The following is a 14,020-nucleotide window of genomic DNA, read 5'->3' as shown; positions in this document are numbered from 1 at the left end:
TACTGTAAACTTTTTGCTCATTTATACTCGGTGGTAAGATTACAACTATACTCTCATAATGTGGTGATGTGACATACATTAATGAGCCAACACATGCACCCCAATGCTCTTTAGAGCAAGCAAGAGACTCAATTTTGCAGAAACAAGAAGATGTATACAACAGAAAATTATACAGTTTGTGAAGCAATCATGCATAGCTACACATCCCATAAACACAAAATTCGCCCTTCTTGCACTTCTTGTTGCATCCACCGCAATTTCTTTTATCGAAAGACGCGTTCACACACTGACCCTTGCAGCATATTTCAGTGTACTTGCACTTGTGCCCACACATCCCGCAGTTCAATCGGTCCTTCTTCACGTTAACACATTTCTTGTTGCAGCAATCTGGTCCTGGACTTGTCTTCACTCGACAAATTCGAGGGAATTTGTTGCATGTCAGATTGGCTATCAGGTTTTGTTGAGCCAGGACGCGACCAACCCCTCGTAAGGAAGTCACTTCTTGGATTTCGGACAACGAGAGTTCACTTTGCCTGTTTGAATTTTCATTGTAACTGTCTAAATGCAAAGCTGTAACGGTACTAGCTATTGTTGAGAGAGCAATGAAGAGCTTTAGCAACTTCATGGTTACTAGCTAGTATGAAACAAGGATTGGTTGGATGGGAATTATTTTGATAGGAGATATATAGGCTTTTATAGAGAAGTTTTTGTAAGAGAGTTGACCTTAGGAAATTGAATTTACAAGTTTTGCTTTCTCTGTGTCGACTTGATTCATTACAATGCTTAGAAATGACTAAATATCATTAAAGAAGAATTGAGTTGATTAAATTTAAAGAAAAGTTGGCCACCGTAGGGAAAAAAAAGGTCAAATAGATAGCAAAATTACTCCAAGCAAATAGTTTTAATTTTACGCCATTGTTTCTAGTATTTGATAAATCCAAAAACAATAAAACTAGCCCATTTTATAGGACTAATTTGAGGACTTTTCAGAACTTAATTGATTAATTACAGAAAGCCGACTCTCCTTTAAAGTTGAGGTTTTGGGATTTCTTGCAGTAACTCAATTTTAGGTTTTCTTAAAAAAAAATTATTTTTCATATAAAAAATATTTTTCTTTCAAAATAAAAGAGAAAAAAATAATACTTCAAATCAATCATGCATACACATCTATTTAAAACGTTAGGTGAATAGACAATTTATGATCTTGTTGAATAGATATTGAAAAATTTATTGAAAATTTGGTCAATACTACACATTAAAAATTTAAGGACTAGCATGGACAAGATTGCAGTGTTTGACGATCCAATTTTGAAAAATGAAAGCTTAATTAAGAAGAAAGTTGAATATGGAAGCAAAATTGCAAAAATTGAATAAATTCAATGACCTAATTGAACTTTGAAAGGTCTTAATTGACTTAATTAAGGGTGAATTTAAAAAAAATTAGAAGTTTGAAAAGTTAATTGAAAACTAAATTGAAAAAATCTAAAAACAATGATTATTTTGCAAGGAATATGAGTTCAATTGCAAAATTCTAGGAGTAATATTTAAAAGAATACAAAAAATAAGGATAATTTTAGAATTAATTGAAAGTTAAAAAATGATTTTAATTTAACTTAATTTTTTTTTGTTAAACGACTTGTCATACGGTTTTAAACCAAGATCTTGAACGACATGTCATTAAAATACTATTTATTTTTTTTCTCTATATTTGAACACAGTTATCAAACCCGACTCGGGGGTTGACCCGGTCAAGGGGCCGGGTCTCGGGTTTCATGGGTCAACCTAGGTTAACTCGAGTCAACCCGGAAAAATTTTAAAAAATATATTTAAAGTTTTAATATTTCATATAAAAAAATTAAAAAAAATTTCATGTGAATATAGGCTATACATGTTGTAAATAATAAAATTTAAAATAATATTTTAAAAAACAATTTATCCCACATTAAAAAAACATAACTTTTTTCTTGTGAATATAAAGTATATATACTAAAGGGCTTCAAATCCCACATTGAAAAGATATTATGTTATCATTTTAAGTTGAAGTATTTAAACCAAAAAGTTTTTTATCCCATATTGAAAAAACATAACTTTTTTCTTGTGAACATAGAGTATATATACAAAATGACTTCAAATCCCACATTGAAAAAATAACTTTTTCTTAGAAACATAGAAATATATATACTAATGGGTTTCAAATCCCATATTAAAAAAACATAACTTTTTTTCTTGTGAACATAGAGTATATGTACTAAAGGACTTAAATCCCACATTAAAAGGATATTATGTTATCCTTTTAAGTTGAAGTATTTAAACAAAAAAATATTTTATCCCACATTGAAAAAACATAATTTTTTTCTTGTAAAAATAGAGTATATATACGAAAGGGCTTCAAATCCCATATTGAAAAAATAACTTTTTTCTTGGAATATTTACTAAAAGATTTCAAACCCCACATTGAAAAAACATAATTTTTTTCTTGTGAACATAGAGTATATATACTAGAGGGTTTCAAATCTCACATTGAAAAAATTAAACACTTTTCTAATATTTATATAGCGAACTTTAAAAAGTGTTAATAACCAACTAAACAAATATGAAAAAAGAAGGGTGCAAGAGAAAAATCACATTTGAAAAAAAAAAACACCGGGTCTCACCCGGGTCATGGGTCGACTGGGTTTGGCCGAATTATTACACTGGCCGGTCTTTTGATAAACTCGGACTGGTCCAACCATCAAGTCCCGGGTCGACCTACCAGGCCGGTCCAAGTTTAATAACTATGCTTTTGAACAAAAGAAGCTGTCCATGAAGCCACTGGCCTTGAACCTTCCCACCAAAACGCACCAAATCTTCCCCAAATCATAATCATAGCCCATATTACCTTCTTCAAATCCCACCGGTTTGTTCAGTTTTCTTCGCCCCTGCAATGCTCTCTTGACATGAAAAAAACTTGTCTTCAATAGTACAGAAATCACAGGACTCTGGGTTTTTTCTTTTCACCAAATATGGAGCATTTTTTAGCGGTTGGGATCTCCGTCAACAAGGTCTCATTCCATCTTAAAAGATAGGAAGATCAAGGATGAGGGAGAGAGGACGGGTTTCTTGGATAGAATCCAAATGTTACCCTATAAAAGGATGACCTGGGAGTTTCAAGTTTTTTTTTTTTACCATTATTGCCAACTTCTATTTCTAAGCCATCTTCAAGAACCCAAGAAGACTTTTGAAGAGGTGACACTGCTAAACAAATCCTCCTAACTCCAAGACTGCAAGCCTCTCACGTTTTCTCCCCTGCTCTGCCATTGTTTCAGAACTAATCCCTGCTGTCAAACTGTTGGAGACAGAATTATCAAACCTCCAAGTTACTGCTACTGTGATAGGTATGATCTTTTTAGCCTTTTTCTCCCTCGTACCTTTTGCTTAAGTTTACTGCTATGCTAGGAAATCTTTCTTTTCCTCTCATGTGAACATGCTGGATAAATTTTCTTTGCTGAATGAGATCATGCTTAATTTCCTTTAAGTCAATAACGGTTGGCTTTTATTTGGCGCGCTTCAAAAGCTTTGGATTAAGTTCCCATGGTAGCAACATATTTTCATCTAGATTTTTACCACATGATTACCAATCTCTGCATCAGAAAGCTGTGGTTCAGTGTGGTTGAAATCTATATAAATTGAATGCTCTTATGACAGTAAGCTTAATAATTTGAGTTATGACAACATGAGGTGAAAAGATTCAAATGAGAGGATGCTTTCCCACCCTTCAATTGTTTTGTTTGTCGTTTAATATCTTTTAGCTATGACACTAACTTAAAAAACATAAAAAAGAGAGGATGCTTATCGGTTTCTTATTGCATGAAGTTTATACTTCTGTGTTTGGTTGTCAAGGTCGAAGAATTGTTTAAATTGTTAGGTGAGGTTTTAAAATATAAATTTATATTATTCTCTAACATATTTCTTCAAATTAAAATACTTTACACTTGAAACTTGCACAGATTTATATTATCTTGTATTTAATTTTTATCAAATAAATAGAGATGGTAAGATTCGAACTCGTGACCACTTAATTATCAAAACTCTAATATCATATTAAAAAAACATCTTCAAAATATAAATTTATATTACTCTCTTAGCATTATCATCGATATGCGTACTGGGTATTGGACACTGAAGGTCCTGTAATCCGGCTTGAATTTTTGGTTGCGATCTTTTCATCATCCTGTGATTTAATTTTTTAGGGGTTTGTGGATTTGGGTTTTCTTACTTTTGTTTGATGGGCTGATGTTATAATACAAGAGTTTATGGGCTATATTTTTTGTCAGCGAGTTGGGCTGAAATGGAGGCTGGGTTGGGTTTGTGTTTACGAATGGGCTGACTTTGTTTGTTTATATAAAGTTGCTTTGTTTTGGTGGTTAGAAAGAGCTTTTAAAGAGATTTGATTTTTTTTGTTTTAAATTATTTTTTTATATATTTTAGATTATTTTAATGTGCTAATATTAAATTATAAAAAAATTTATTTTTATATATTTTTAAATAAAAAATATTTTTAAAACCAATTACTACCACAATATCAAACATATTCCAAGTGTAATATTTGAGCTAATGAGTTTATGGGATTTAATATCATGTTTGGACCTCTTCTTTACAGTCATTTACTTCTTACTTTTAATTACAAGCTAGAGATAAAAGAAATACAATAAAATAGGTCTTTAATTACAAACTAAGATGTATTGTGTCAGTCCTTTTTAATTTTTGCTTGCTTAGAATTATGACTCGTGTATAATGTTTGGTAATCATTTACATGATATTTTTCAGTTTTCCTTTTATTTAAAAAGAGATTAATTAATTAGAGTTTTTCATCAAAGTTTTTTTTTTCATGTCTAAGTAAAAAAAATGCTAAAAATGTTTTTGTATCTATTCGGGTTTATATTAGCCTTTTCACAAAAAGATCAAAGTCAAAAAAATACTTTTTCATATTTTAACATTTATTAAAATATTTTGTTTAAGCATTTTTATGAAAAATATATATATATATATATAATATTTTGCAAGTATATTTGAACTTAATAAGAAGTTTATTAAGCTAATGAGGACTTGCCTAAAATTAAAAGACTCATTGAACTGACACACCTAAATTTTTAAAATAATAAAATCATCAACCTTTTCTTTGTAAATAAAAAATATTTGTTATCCATGTTTAAGGTAAATGGACTCATTACGAGTCACCGCCTTGAATTTTTAAGAGAAATAAAAAATTTCAATTCAAATAATTTTTTTTATTCATCAACGTCAGAGGTGATAATATCAACTTGGTTTGATATCCACTAATACCAAAATTATGAATATCATCTTAATATTCATTGATGTTTGAGTTAGAATTATTTATATTCATCAATGTCAGAATTAGAAAAACTTTTAATATTCATTAACACTAGAGTTAGGAATATCAGCACTACAATTAGAAATAACTTTTAGCCCAATATTCATTGATGCTAAGGTCAGAAATATTAGACTGCTTATTAATGTCAGAGTTGGAAGTATTTTTAGTTGAATATTTAATAAAGTCAAAGTCATGAATATTATAGGCAGACCATGATAGCACAACACAACAAACCATTAACAAGTCAAGACAAAATATGCAATGCAGTCTATGTCAAGAAGATCGTTTTAGGAGTGACAATATCTTTCTTTTAGCGTAACTAGTCTCATATCATAGAATTTTTGTTGACCGGTTATGGTTCTTAGTAACCACAATATTAGGTGGTAACTCCTCAAATAAAATATTTTCCCTCTAAAAATAAGATGTCAAATATCCGTTTTTGCTCTTTTCTTTTTTAAACGTCGTCACGGCGTCGAGTAGTGATACCTCTTAACTAAATTTAAGCACGATCTAATTTTTAGATTGAAACTTATGAGCTTTTTCGTCAAAACCAGCCATTCTGCATAATCCATACTTCTTTTCATTGATCCATAAATAACTATGCTAAACAATGCACACGATATTATTGTGTCAGATTTGCAATTGACTAATTAAAACTATTTGCATCATAATCTTGGATTCTATAACTATATAATAATAATTATTTTAAGGATTGAGATTTAGACTTATGATTAGTATAAATAGATTTTTTAATTTATTTTTAAGTAGACTTTTATAATTTGATAAATGAATAAAGAGATTGTTCTCTTTCACTTATATGAAAGATTATCCCTTTATCCCTGACATCTAGGATTTCTCTCGAGCCCTCTTCCTAACTTTTCTTTCAATTTCTATAATTAGTTTTAATCAATTAATTAATCATAATAGTATTAGAAAATAATATAAATTATATCATGTGATCTTTTATTAAGTTGAATTGATTTTTTGATATAATATCAAAGTTTTAATGACCAAATAATCTTGAGTTTGAATCTTACCATCTTTATTTATTTGATAAAAATTAAATACATGATAATATAAACTTGTACAAGTTTTCGAGATGTAAAATTTTTACTTCAAAAAATATATTAAAACTAAAATATTTAGATTTAGATTTTCAATTCTCCTTCAAACTTTATATTCCAAACATAATTAATCTACAGTAATAGAAAGAAAAGCAAATCGCAATGATTGCAAAAGGACTGATACAAATCAGAATAATATCTATCTTGTCCTGTGCACCACTGGCTCAAGGTAGACAAGATTCTTTATGTTGCTAAGAAAAGCACATATTCTGACAAGTCACAGGAAGTACATCAAGGAATGATTGATGTCATTACATCAATTCTGCAACCAGTCTATGGCGACATGAACTTTTTATACAGTTTTATATGTTGCAGCACAATGAAATCCTTCAATTTCATTGTCAAGGCAGTGAGAGATCATGAGCTCTCATTGTCTTGTAATCCTCTGTTTAATCCTGTGTGTCCAAAGCTCTTCATGCAGCGAGGGTTCTCTTGTGACAACAGTGAGAAGAACTAATGAGTGGCAAGTCAGCTCCAGTGTGGAAAACATCAAACCACAAAGGGATGATCATACTTCTCTTCGAGGTACTGAGAATGCAGAGACGACGAACCTAAGATCATGGAGTGGTCAAATTGCTTTGCATCACAGACGCCATCTTAGGAATGTAAGGAAAGTTACATCAACAGAATTTGCAGAAAAATAAAGAGTTCCATGTGCTTTAACTTTTACTTTTCTTTTCATTTTTCCTTGATGAACTCGTCTTGCTATTACTAATGTGATCTACATGAAACAGACTCATGGGGTTCTAAACATCATAGGATGGGGAACACTCTTGCCAGTGGGGGCGATTGTTGCAAGATCCTTCAGGAAATTTCCATTGAAATGTGATGAATGGTACAAATTTCACGTTCTGTGTCAAACTTTGGGATATATTATTGGTGCAGTAGGATGGAGCTTTGGGATGTGGCTTGGGAATTCCTCAAAGCAATACAGCTTGAGAGCACACAGGATTCTTGGCATCGTTATTTTCACATTTGCAACTGCACAGGTGAGCCTAGACTTGCGGTCCCTCTACTTATTTTGATCAATCTTGCTTTATTGATCTCCGACGCCATTGTTTTTGTGATGCAGATGCTTGCTCTCTACTTGCAACCGAAGAGAGAGAATGAATGCAGGAGGTGGTGGAAGATATACCATAAAATCCTAGGATATCTATTGATTTCCATGATTGTAGCAAACATATTTCAAGGGATTGATCATAAAGACCATGCTGAGAAATGGAAATGGATTTATGTAGGAATACTTTCAGTTTTATCATTTAGTGCTCTAGTGTTGGAGATTCTTCGATTTGTCATGCCTAGAATTCACCGGTAGATGGCGTTGGACATCAATCCTAATATTTCCACATGAATTTTACTGAATCTGTTCATTACTGGGAAAATTTCAACTAGAACAATCTCATATATATATATATATATATATATATATATATATATATATATATATATAACCGGTCTAGCCAGGACCCAGGAATATATATCATTTCACCCTGTTAATTATCTCTCATTTACCTGTTTGGAGTATCTTCTATAATTTACATTTAACATGTCTTCTACTAGGACCATGTTTGTTTCTCGAAAAGTAGTTTTTAAAAATCACTTTTCAAACTTTCATGTGTTTGTTTGCCATTAGAAAAGTTGGTCAACGGAAACACTTTCCGGTCAACAGAAAACACTTTCCGGTCAAAGAAAAATTTGGTTTGGTTTGGTTTCTAGAAAAGTGTTTTCCCTTTTGGCTGTGTTTGTTTTCCGGAAAGTGGTTTCCGGGAAACCACTTTTCAAACTTTCATGTGTTTGTTTGCCATTAGAAAAGTTGGTCAACGGAAAACACTTTCCAGTCAAAGGAAAATTTGGCTTGATTTTCAGGAAAGTGTTTTCCTGGAAAATTTAGGCGGAAAACACTTTCCAGAAATTATGAAAAATTTAGAAATGTCATTATTTGCTGATTATATCAAATTTGATCCTCAAACTTTTGATTACTATATATAATTTGTTTTGAATATTTATTTTTCAATTTCATCTCTTAAAATTTAATTTTTATATTAATTTTGGTCCTTATTTTTATAATTGTTATTTGCTTTTTTCTTATTATTTTTTTATTGAAATTTTTTATCTATCAAATTTGGTCCTCATTCTTTTGATTGTTACTTATTTTATTTGAAATAATTTATGAAATGTTAATTATTATTATTTTAATTTTTTCATCTTTCATTTTTTTTTTAATTTTTTAGATTTGATCTCTATTATTTTGATTATTATTTATTTTATTTGAGATAATTTATGAAATTATATATTTTTCAATTTCATTCTCATTCAACTTTTTAATTTGTAAGATTTGTTCCTCATTATTTTAATAAACTTGAGAAAAATAAAACATTAATAAGTTATATTTCAGCTCATTTTTCATGACATAACCAAACATTGGAAAGTGTTTTCTAACTTATTTTCCATTACACTACCAAACATCGAAAAATATTTTCCCGGAATTCACTTTCCAAAAGAAAACTACTTTCCAGCAAACAAACGGGGCCTTAAATAAACATTTCAGATCATTCATGAATGGTCATAAGCCATCCCTGAACTTGAATATCAAAATTAAAGATTTTTTTTTAGAATTAGCATTGTTTATAAAAATAACACGTTTTAAAAAAGTTTTGATAAAATAACAGTTTGTACATGTTGTTAACATAGTTTGTATATGCCGTGATTGAAAAACATGATATTCAAACTTGTAACGATTCAAATTAAAACTAAACTACATGAGAGTTATCCTCATGTGACTTAATTGATTGGTTGATCCGAAGGCAACTCGATCGACCAGTATAAAAATTTCAATGATAAAATTAATTGAAAAAACCTCTTGATGTGACTTCTTTCATAATTAGAATTTAAAATAAAATTATATGAGATTTGTTTTAACGTGACACAATTAATTTAACTAGTTCAAAAGCAACCCGGATTATTATTAAAAAAATTTTAATTATGAAATTAAAAAAAAAATTGAAAAAAAAAAGAAATGAAAACAAATGGGAGGTGAATTTATAAAAAAGGGGCAAATGTTTATATAAAAAGTGAAACTCAACAATTATTTTTCTTTTTGCCGGGAATGGCCTGGATTGTTCCTAAAATTAAAAGAAAAAGACATTCACTATTCATATTAACCTTGAAGTTCGGAAGTCAAGTTTTTTCTTTTGAAAAAATTTATCATCTTTATCTTTATAGAGTAACTAGTTAATTTTTAATAGTTGTTTTTTATATTTATTTTTAAAAAAATAAATATCAAAAAAACTTATGCCAACCAAATATTTTTCTTATATTTTTTTAAATGGACTCGAAAAATAATTATTAAAATGTCACGGGTTTTATATATATATAATCATTTGAACTAAAATCTTAGTTCATTGAAGAAAATTTTAGATGAAAATTGTTTGTAAAAAAAAAAATATTACAAAGGGCATTTTCTACAATATCATTGGTTTAAACTAAAGAAATTTCAGTAACGTGTTAATTTACAAGTTGTAACAAGGGAAATGAATAAAATATTGTAAGGAATATTCTAAAACGCAACGTTTCATACCAACAATCTAGCTAGCAATAACCAACCAAAAATCAAAGGATTTTAGAGAGAGAGAGACCACAAAAAAAATGAACAGACAAGAAGAAGAAGAACCCAGCACCACAGATAAGAACTGTACCACAATACAAGAACAAGAGCAAGTCTCTGATATGTCAGCAATACCTGTCGCTATGGACAAAGTCGCAGCGGCGGCGCTCCGATCAGTGCTTCAGCGTGTCTCTCAAGCAGCAGAGAAGGCAGGTCGTGGATCCCAGCAGATCAGAGTGGTGGCTGTTAGTAAGACCAAACCAGTCTCTCTAATCAAACAAGTATACGATGTGGGTCACCGTTGTTTTGGTGAAAACTATGCTCAAGAATTCATAGAAAAGGCACCCCAGGTTCTTAAAGTTTGAATCTTTTTGTATTAATTTTTGTTAAATAATGATTATGGTAATGATGATTGATTAAAGATGTGAAATTTTCTTGGTTGAATCTGGTGATTAAATAATGCAGTTGCCAGAGGATATAGAGTGGCATTTCATTGGGAATTTGCAGAGTAATAAAGTGAAACCTTTACTGGGTATGGTTCATTTGTTGTCTTTGTTGGTTTTGAAATTCTGGGTTTGTGGTGTTTTCTTGTGTTTTCTTATGGGTGGTTGTGTGTTGTGCAGCTAGTGTACCAAACCTTGATATGGTAGAGAGTGTGGATGATGAAAAGGTAATGACTTTTTTTTTTATGAACACTTGCATTTATTGATTTATGAAGCTCTGCTTGAGGGCCTTTCTAACTATTCAAGCTTGTTAGTTTATATGTTCGGTTATGAATTTATGAAAGCTTAATTTATGTAATTTGCAGATTGCCAATCATCTTGATCGAGCAGTTGGGAACTTGGGAAGGAAGCCCCTGAAGGTCTTAGTCCAAGTGAATACCAGTGGTGAAGAATGTGAGTGAATTAAATATGTAGGTTTATTGCTGATGGCCTTAATTAATATTGCTGACTTGGGATAACTAAGTAATTTTATTTGACATTAGTTCCAAGGCAGCACCATTACATGTCTTAATTAGTTCTGTTCTATATTTTGTGTTTAGATAACATGATATTGACTAACGTATGCTTGCTCCTCTTGGAGGTTTGAGTAATGTGTTCATAATTCAATGGCTTTTCTTTAGCTTCTATAAGTGCATAATTTTACCTTAATTTTGTCTTCATTGTGGACTCGTGAAAAAAGTCGTAGTTTCATTTTGTTTGGTTTAGAGCATGGCTTCTATATGAAATGACCTAGGATTTTGCATTTAAAAGAAAAGTTCATAACTTTGTTCCGATGTCGAGAAAGTAGCCAGGAGTTATTTGCACTTGGTGTTTAAACCTTAACATTGTAGGTTGAGTGGCATTTAGGTTCTGATGCTGCTTTCTGTTCTACTTTTGAGTGGCTTTCAGGTTCTGATGCTGCTTCTCATGCTACTGCCTCTGAGCTATGCATCTATTATTATTTAGGAGTCTCTTTTAAAACAGGTTGTCTAGTATATGAAAATTTTTCACCTTAAATATCCTCTGTAGCTTTTTTAGCATGCAGCCGGATACCTCCTCTGGAATCTGGTTCTGCTAAAAAACTGTTACCTGCTGAACAGTCTCCTTGTCGTTCCAGTCATGGTTGGGAGCCAGTTTGTTCTTGGGGCAATTTTTGATTGTATGATTTACAACAATTTGCTCTTATTTGGCTTGAATTTCTTTCAACTGCCATTTCCTGTTTTGTTGTAGAATTCTACTAGTTTAAGGATCTCGTAAGAGCAGTTGATAATGATCTACTATTTTTGGCTGTTGTTTTATATATGTTGTATTGTTGCAGCAAAATCTGGTGTTGAGCCCTCAGGTTGTGTGGAACTTGCAAAACATGTTATTCAGAGTTGCACAAACCTTCAGTTTTGTGGCCTAATGACAATAGGAATGCTTGACTATACCTCAACCCCAGAAAACTTCAAGGTGGTAGCATATTTTGTTCACTTTTAGGTTCCCTACTTTTTTCCACTTACTTTTTCACAGCATTGTGTGTGCTTTAGATTTTCTGATATCAAACCTTGTTGTATTATCAGGCATTGGCAAACTGCAGAAGCGAGGTTTGCAAGGCCCTTGGTATACCAGAAGAGCAATGCGAGCTCTCAATGGGAATGTCTAATGACTTTGAGCAAGCTGTGAGTGATACTGGCTTGTAGCAATAATTTTTGTTTTTATCATCAATGATGTGGAAATTGCACCCCTTGATTCATTATAACACATCCTGTCTAAAGATTATCCAACTAATAGCTAAAACTTGTTTTGCAGATTGAAATGGGGAGTACGAATGTGAGAATTGGTTCTACCATATTTGGGCCTAGGGAGTATCCGAAAAAGAAATGAACACAGGGTGCCATTTGCTTCCTTGTTTGTTCAATCATATTCACGCGGCAAATTAATGGCATCTATCGTTGACCTTTGATGCATTGATTACAAGAAAGCTTAGACAAATCTGTTTTAATGTCCTATAAGTGTGAATCACGCTGCTTTATGTAGATTGAACAGCTGAATGATACTCATCAGTTGCTTGTTCAGTATGTTGATCAACTTGCAAAATGGCTATACAAACAGTACTCGCAAAGTTCAAAGTTCAAAGTTCGACCATTATTCTTTACATGCATTTTGTTTGTGGAATGGATTTACCAGGTTGAGTTTGTTCATTACCGAATGAATTTTAGAACTCAGTAGTATCATTGCTGAAGATATTCTATAGCTGATGACAAAATGCCAGAAACCTTGTTAACACAAAGTTGTGCTTCATTGAATAAATGTTGTGCCTATTGATGATCACCACTATTCTGAAGGGAAGTTTACCTGTTGAAAATTATGCTAAAAGAAAGTAGTTGATGAAAACTTTAAGCTGGGTTGGAGAGCCTTCAAAACCAGCCAGCTTCATGAAATTATTCTAACCAGTTTTCTCCCAGCATGTGTATAACTAACCAGAACTTCTTGGTAGAACCATAACTGGCATGAACAATAACTCTAGGTTTTTCACTTTTAACAAAAACTCTACTTGTAACCTTCGCAGTGTTCGAAAATGTATATTTAAGAAAGAGATATAAATTATTGTTTTTTTCGTAATCAAATTTTTGATAAAGTTTTTAGTGGACTTGTAGGTGTTTTTTGGTTAATCAAATATTTTTAAAATTATGATAGGGATAAAATTATGATTTTTAATCCCAACTTGGGGTCTGTCCAAAGCAAATCTTGAGTCATGGATAAAGTGATTAATCGGTTAATATAATTTTCTTAAATTTTATAAAAAATAAAGATGGTATTATTTTTAAAATAATTTTAAAAAATAAAAAATTAAAGGGTTTTAATTTGGATTTTTCTTAGCTATCTAGGTCATGAGTACCCGAGATGTAGTTATACCATATTAATCCTTGTCCTATTTTTATTGAAAATTAATCTGACTTTAAATCATAGTTTTAAAACCCGGGTCTAGGACCGGTCTGGGTGTAGATAAAAACTCGATTGAGAGATGGTCTGGTGAAACCCGGTCGACCCGAGCCACCCGGTCAAACCCGGCTGAGACCCAACCTCATTTTTTATATATATTAATAGATGTTAAACGACATCGTTTTGACCTCTTAAAAGGCCAAAACGATGAAGAACAACGGTGCAAAATTGAGGACACAGACTCATAGAGCAAAACCTAATTAACAAAAGACCAATTTCAATCGCTGAGGAGCTGAAGACGTCTTGATCATTGTTGTTTCTCAAAAACTCATTTCAGTACACACACAAATATACACATACAACTCAAGAGCAAGAGCATATTGTTTGTGAGACCGGAGCCCCGTGATGAGTTCACGGAACCGAAATTTGCTGATGGGTTGTCCTTCACGGACCCATTGATTGAGAAACGAAGCGGTGGTATCCTTTGATCCGCGACTGACGATATTCTACTGTA

At 31.6% G+C, this 14,020-nt stretch overlaps 3 protein-coding genes across 3 annotated transcripts; 2 read left to right on the top strand and 1 right to left on the bottom strand.

Annotated features, from left to right (window-relative positions):
* LOC18097343 (stigma-specific STIG1-like protein 1) lies at nt 1–655 on the bottom strand. Its single transcript, XM_006383816.3, has one exon. The coding sequence runs from the start codon at nt 623–625 to the stop codon at nt 188–190; it is 438 nt and encodes a 145-aa protein (XP_006383878.2). The 5' UTR covers nt 626–655; the 3' UTR covers nt 1–187.
* Nucleotides 656–6,657: 6,002 nt separating this feature from the next.
* Nucleotides 6,658–7,857, top strand: LOC18097342 (cytochrome b561 and DOMON domain-containing protein At5g35735). The gene is made up of 3 exons (XM_006383815.3): nt 6,658–7,100; nt 7,230–7,484; nt 7,568–7,857. Exons 1-3 carry the CDS (start codon nt 6,855–6,857, stop codon nt 7,808–7,810), a joined length of 744 nt encoding a protein of 247 aa, XP_006383877.1. The 5' UTR covers nt 6,658–6,854; the 3' UTR covers nt 7,811–7,857.
* A 2,222-nt stretch (nt 7,858–10,079) lies between these two features.
* On the top strand, nt 10,080–12,699 carry LOC18097341 (uncharacterized). Its single transcript, XM_006383814.3, has 7 exons — nt 10,080–10,449; nt 10,565–10,631; nt 10,723–10,769; nt 10,908–10,995; nt 11,900–12,033; nt 12,144–12,242; nt 12,373–12,699. Exons 1-7 carry the CDS (start codon nt 10,141–10,143, stop codon nt 12,445–12,447), a joined length of 819 nt encoding a protein of 272 aa, XP_006383876.1. The 5' UTR covers nt 10,080–10,140; the 3' UTR covers nt 12,448–12,699.
* Nucleotides 12,700–14,020: the final 1,321 nt, after the last annotated feature.

The sequence above is a fragment of the Populus trichocarpa genome, chromosome 4 (assembly GCF_000002775.5).
Source record: "Populus trichocarpa isolate Nisqually-1 chromosome 4, P.trichocarpa_v4.1, whole genome shotgun sequence".
Lineage (NCBI taxonomy): Eukaryota > Viridiplantae > Streptophyta > Magnoliopsida > Malpighiales > Salicaceae > Populus > Populus trichocarpa.
The sequence above is the reverse complement of the archived record's forward strand: the minus strand, read 5'-3'. Positions and strand labels throughout refer to the sequence as shown.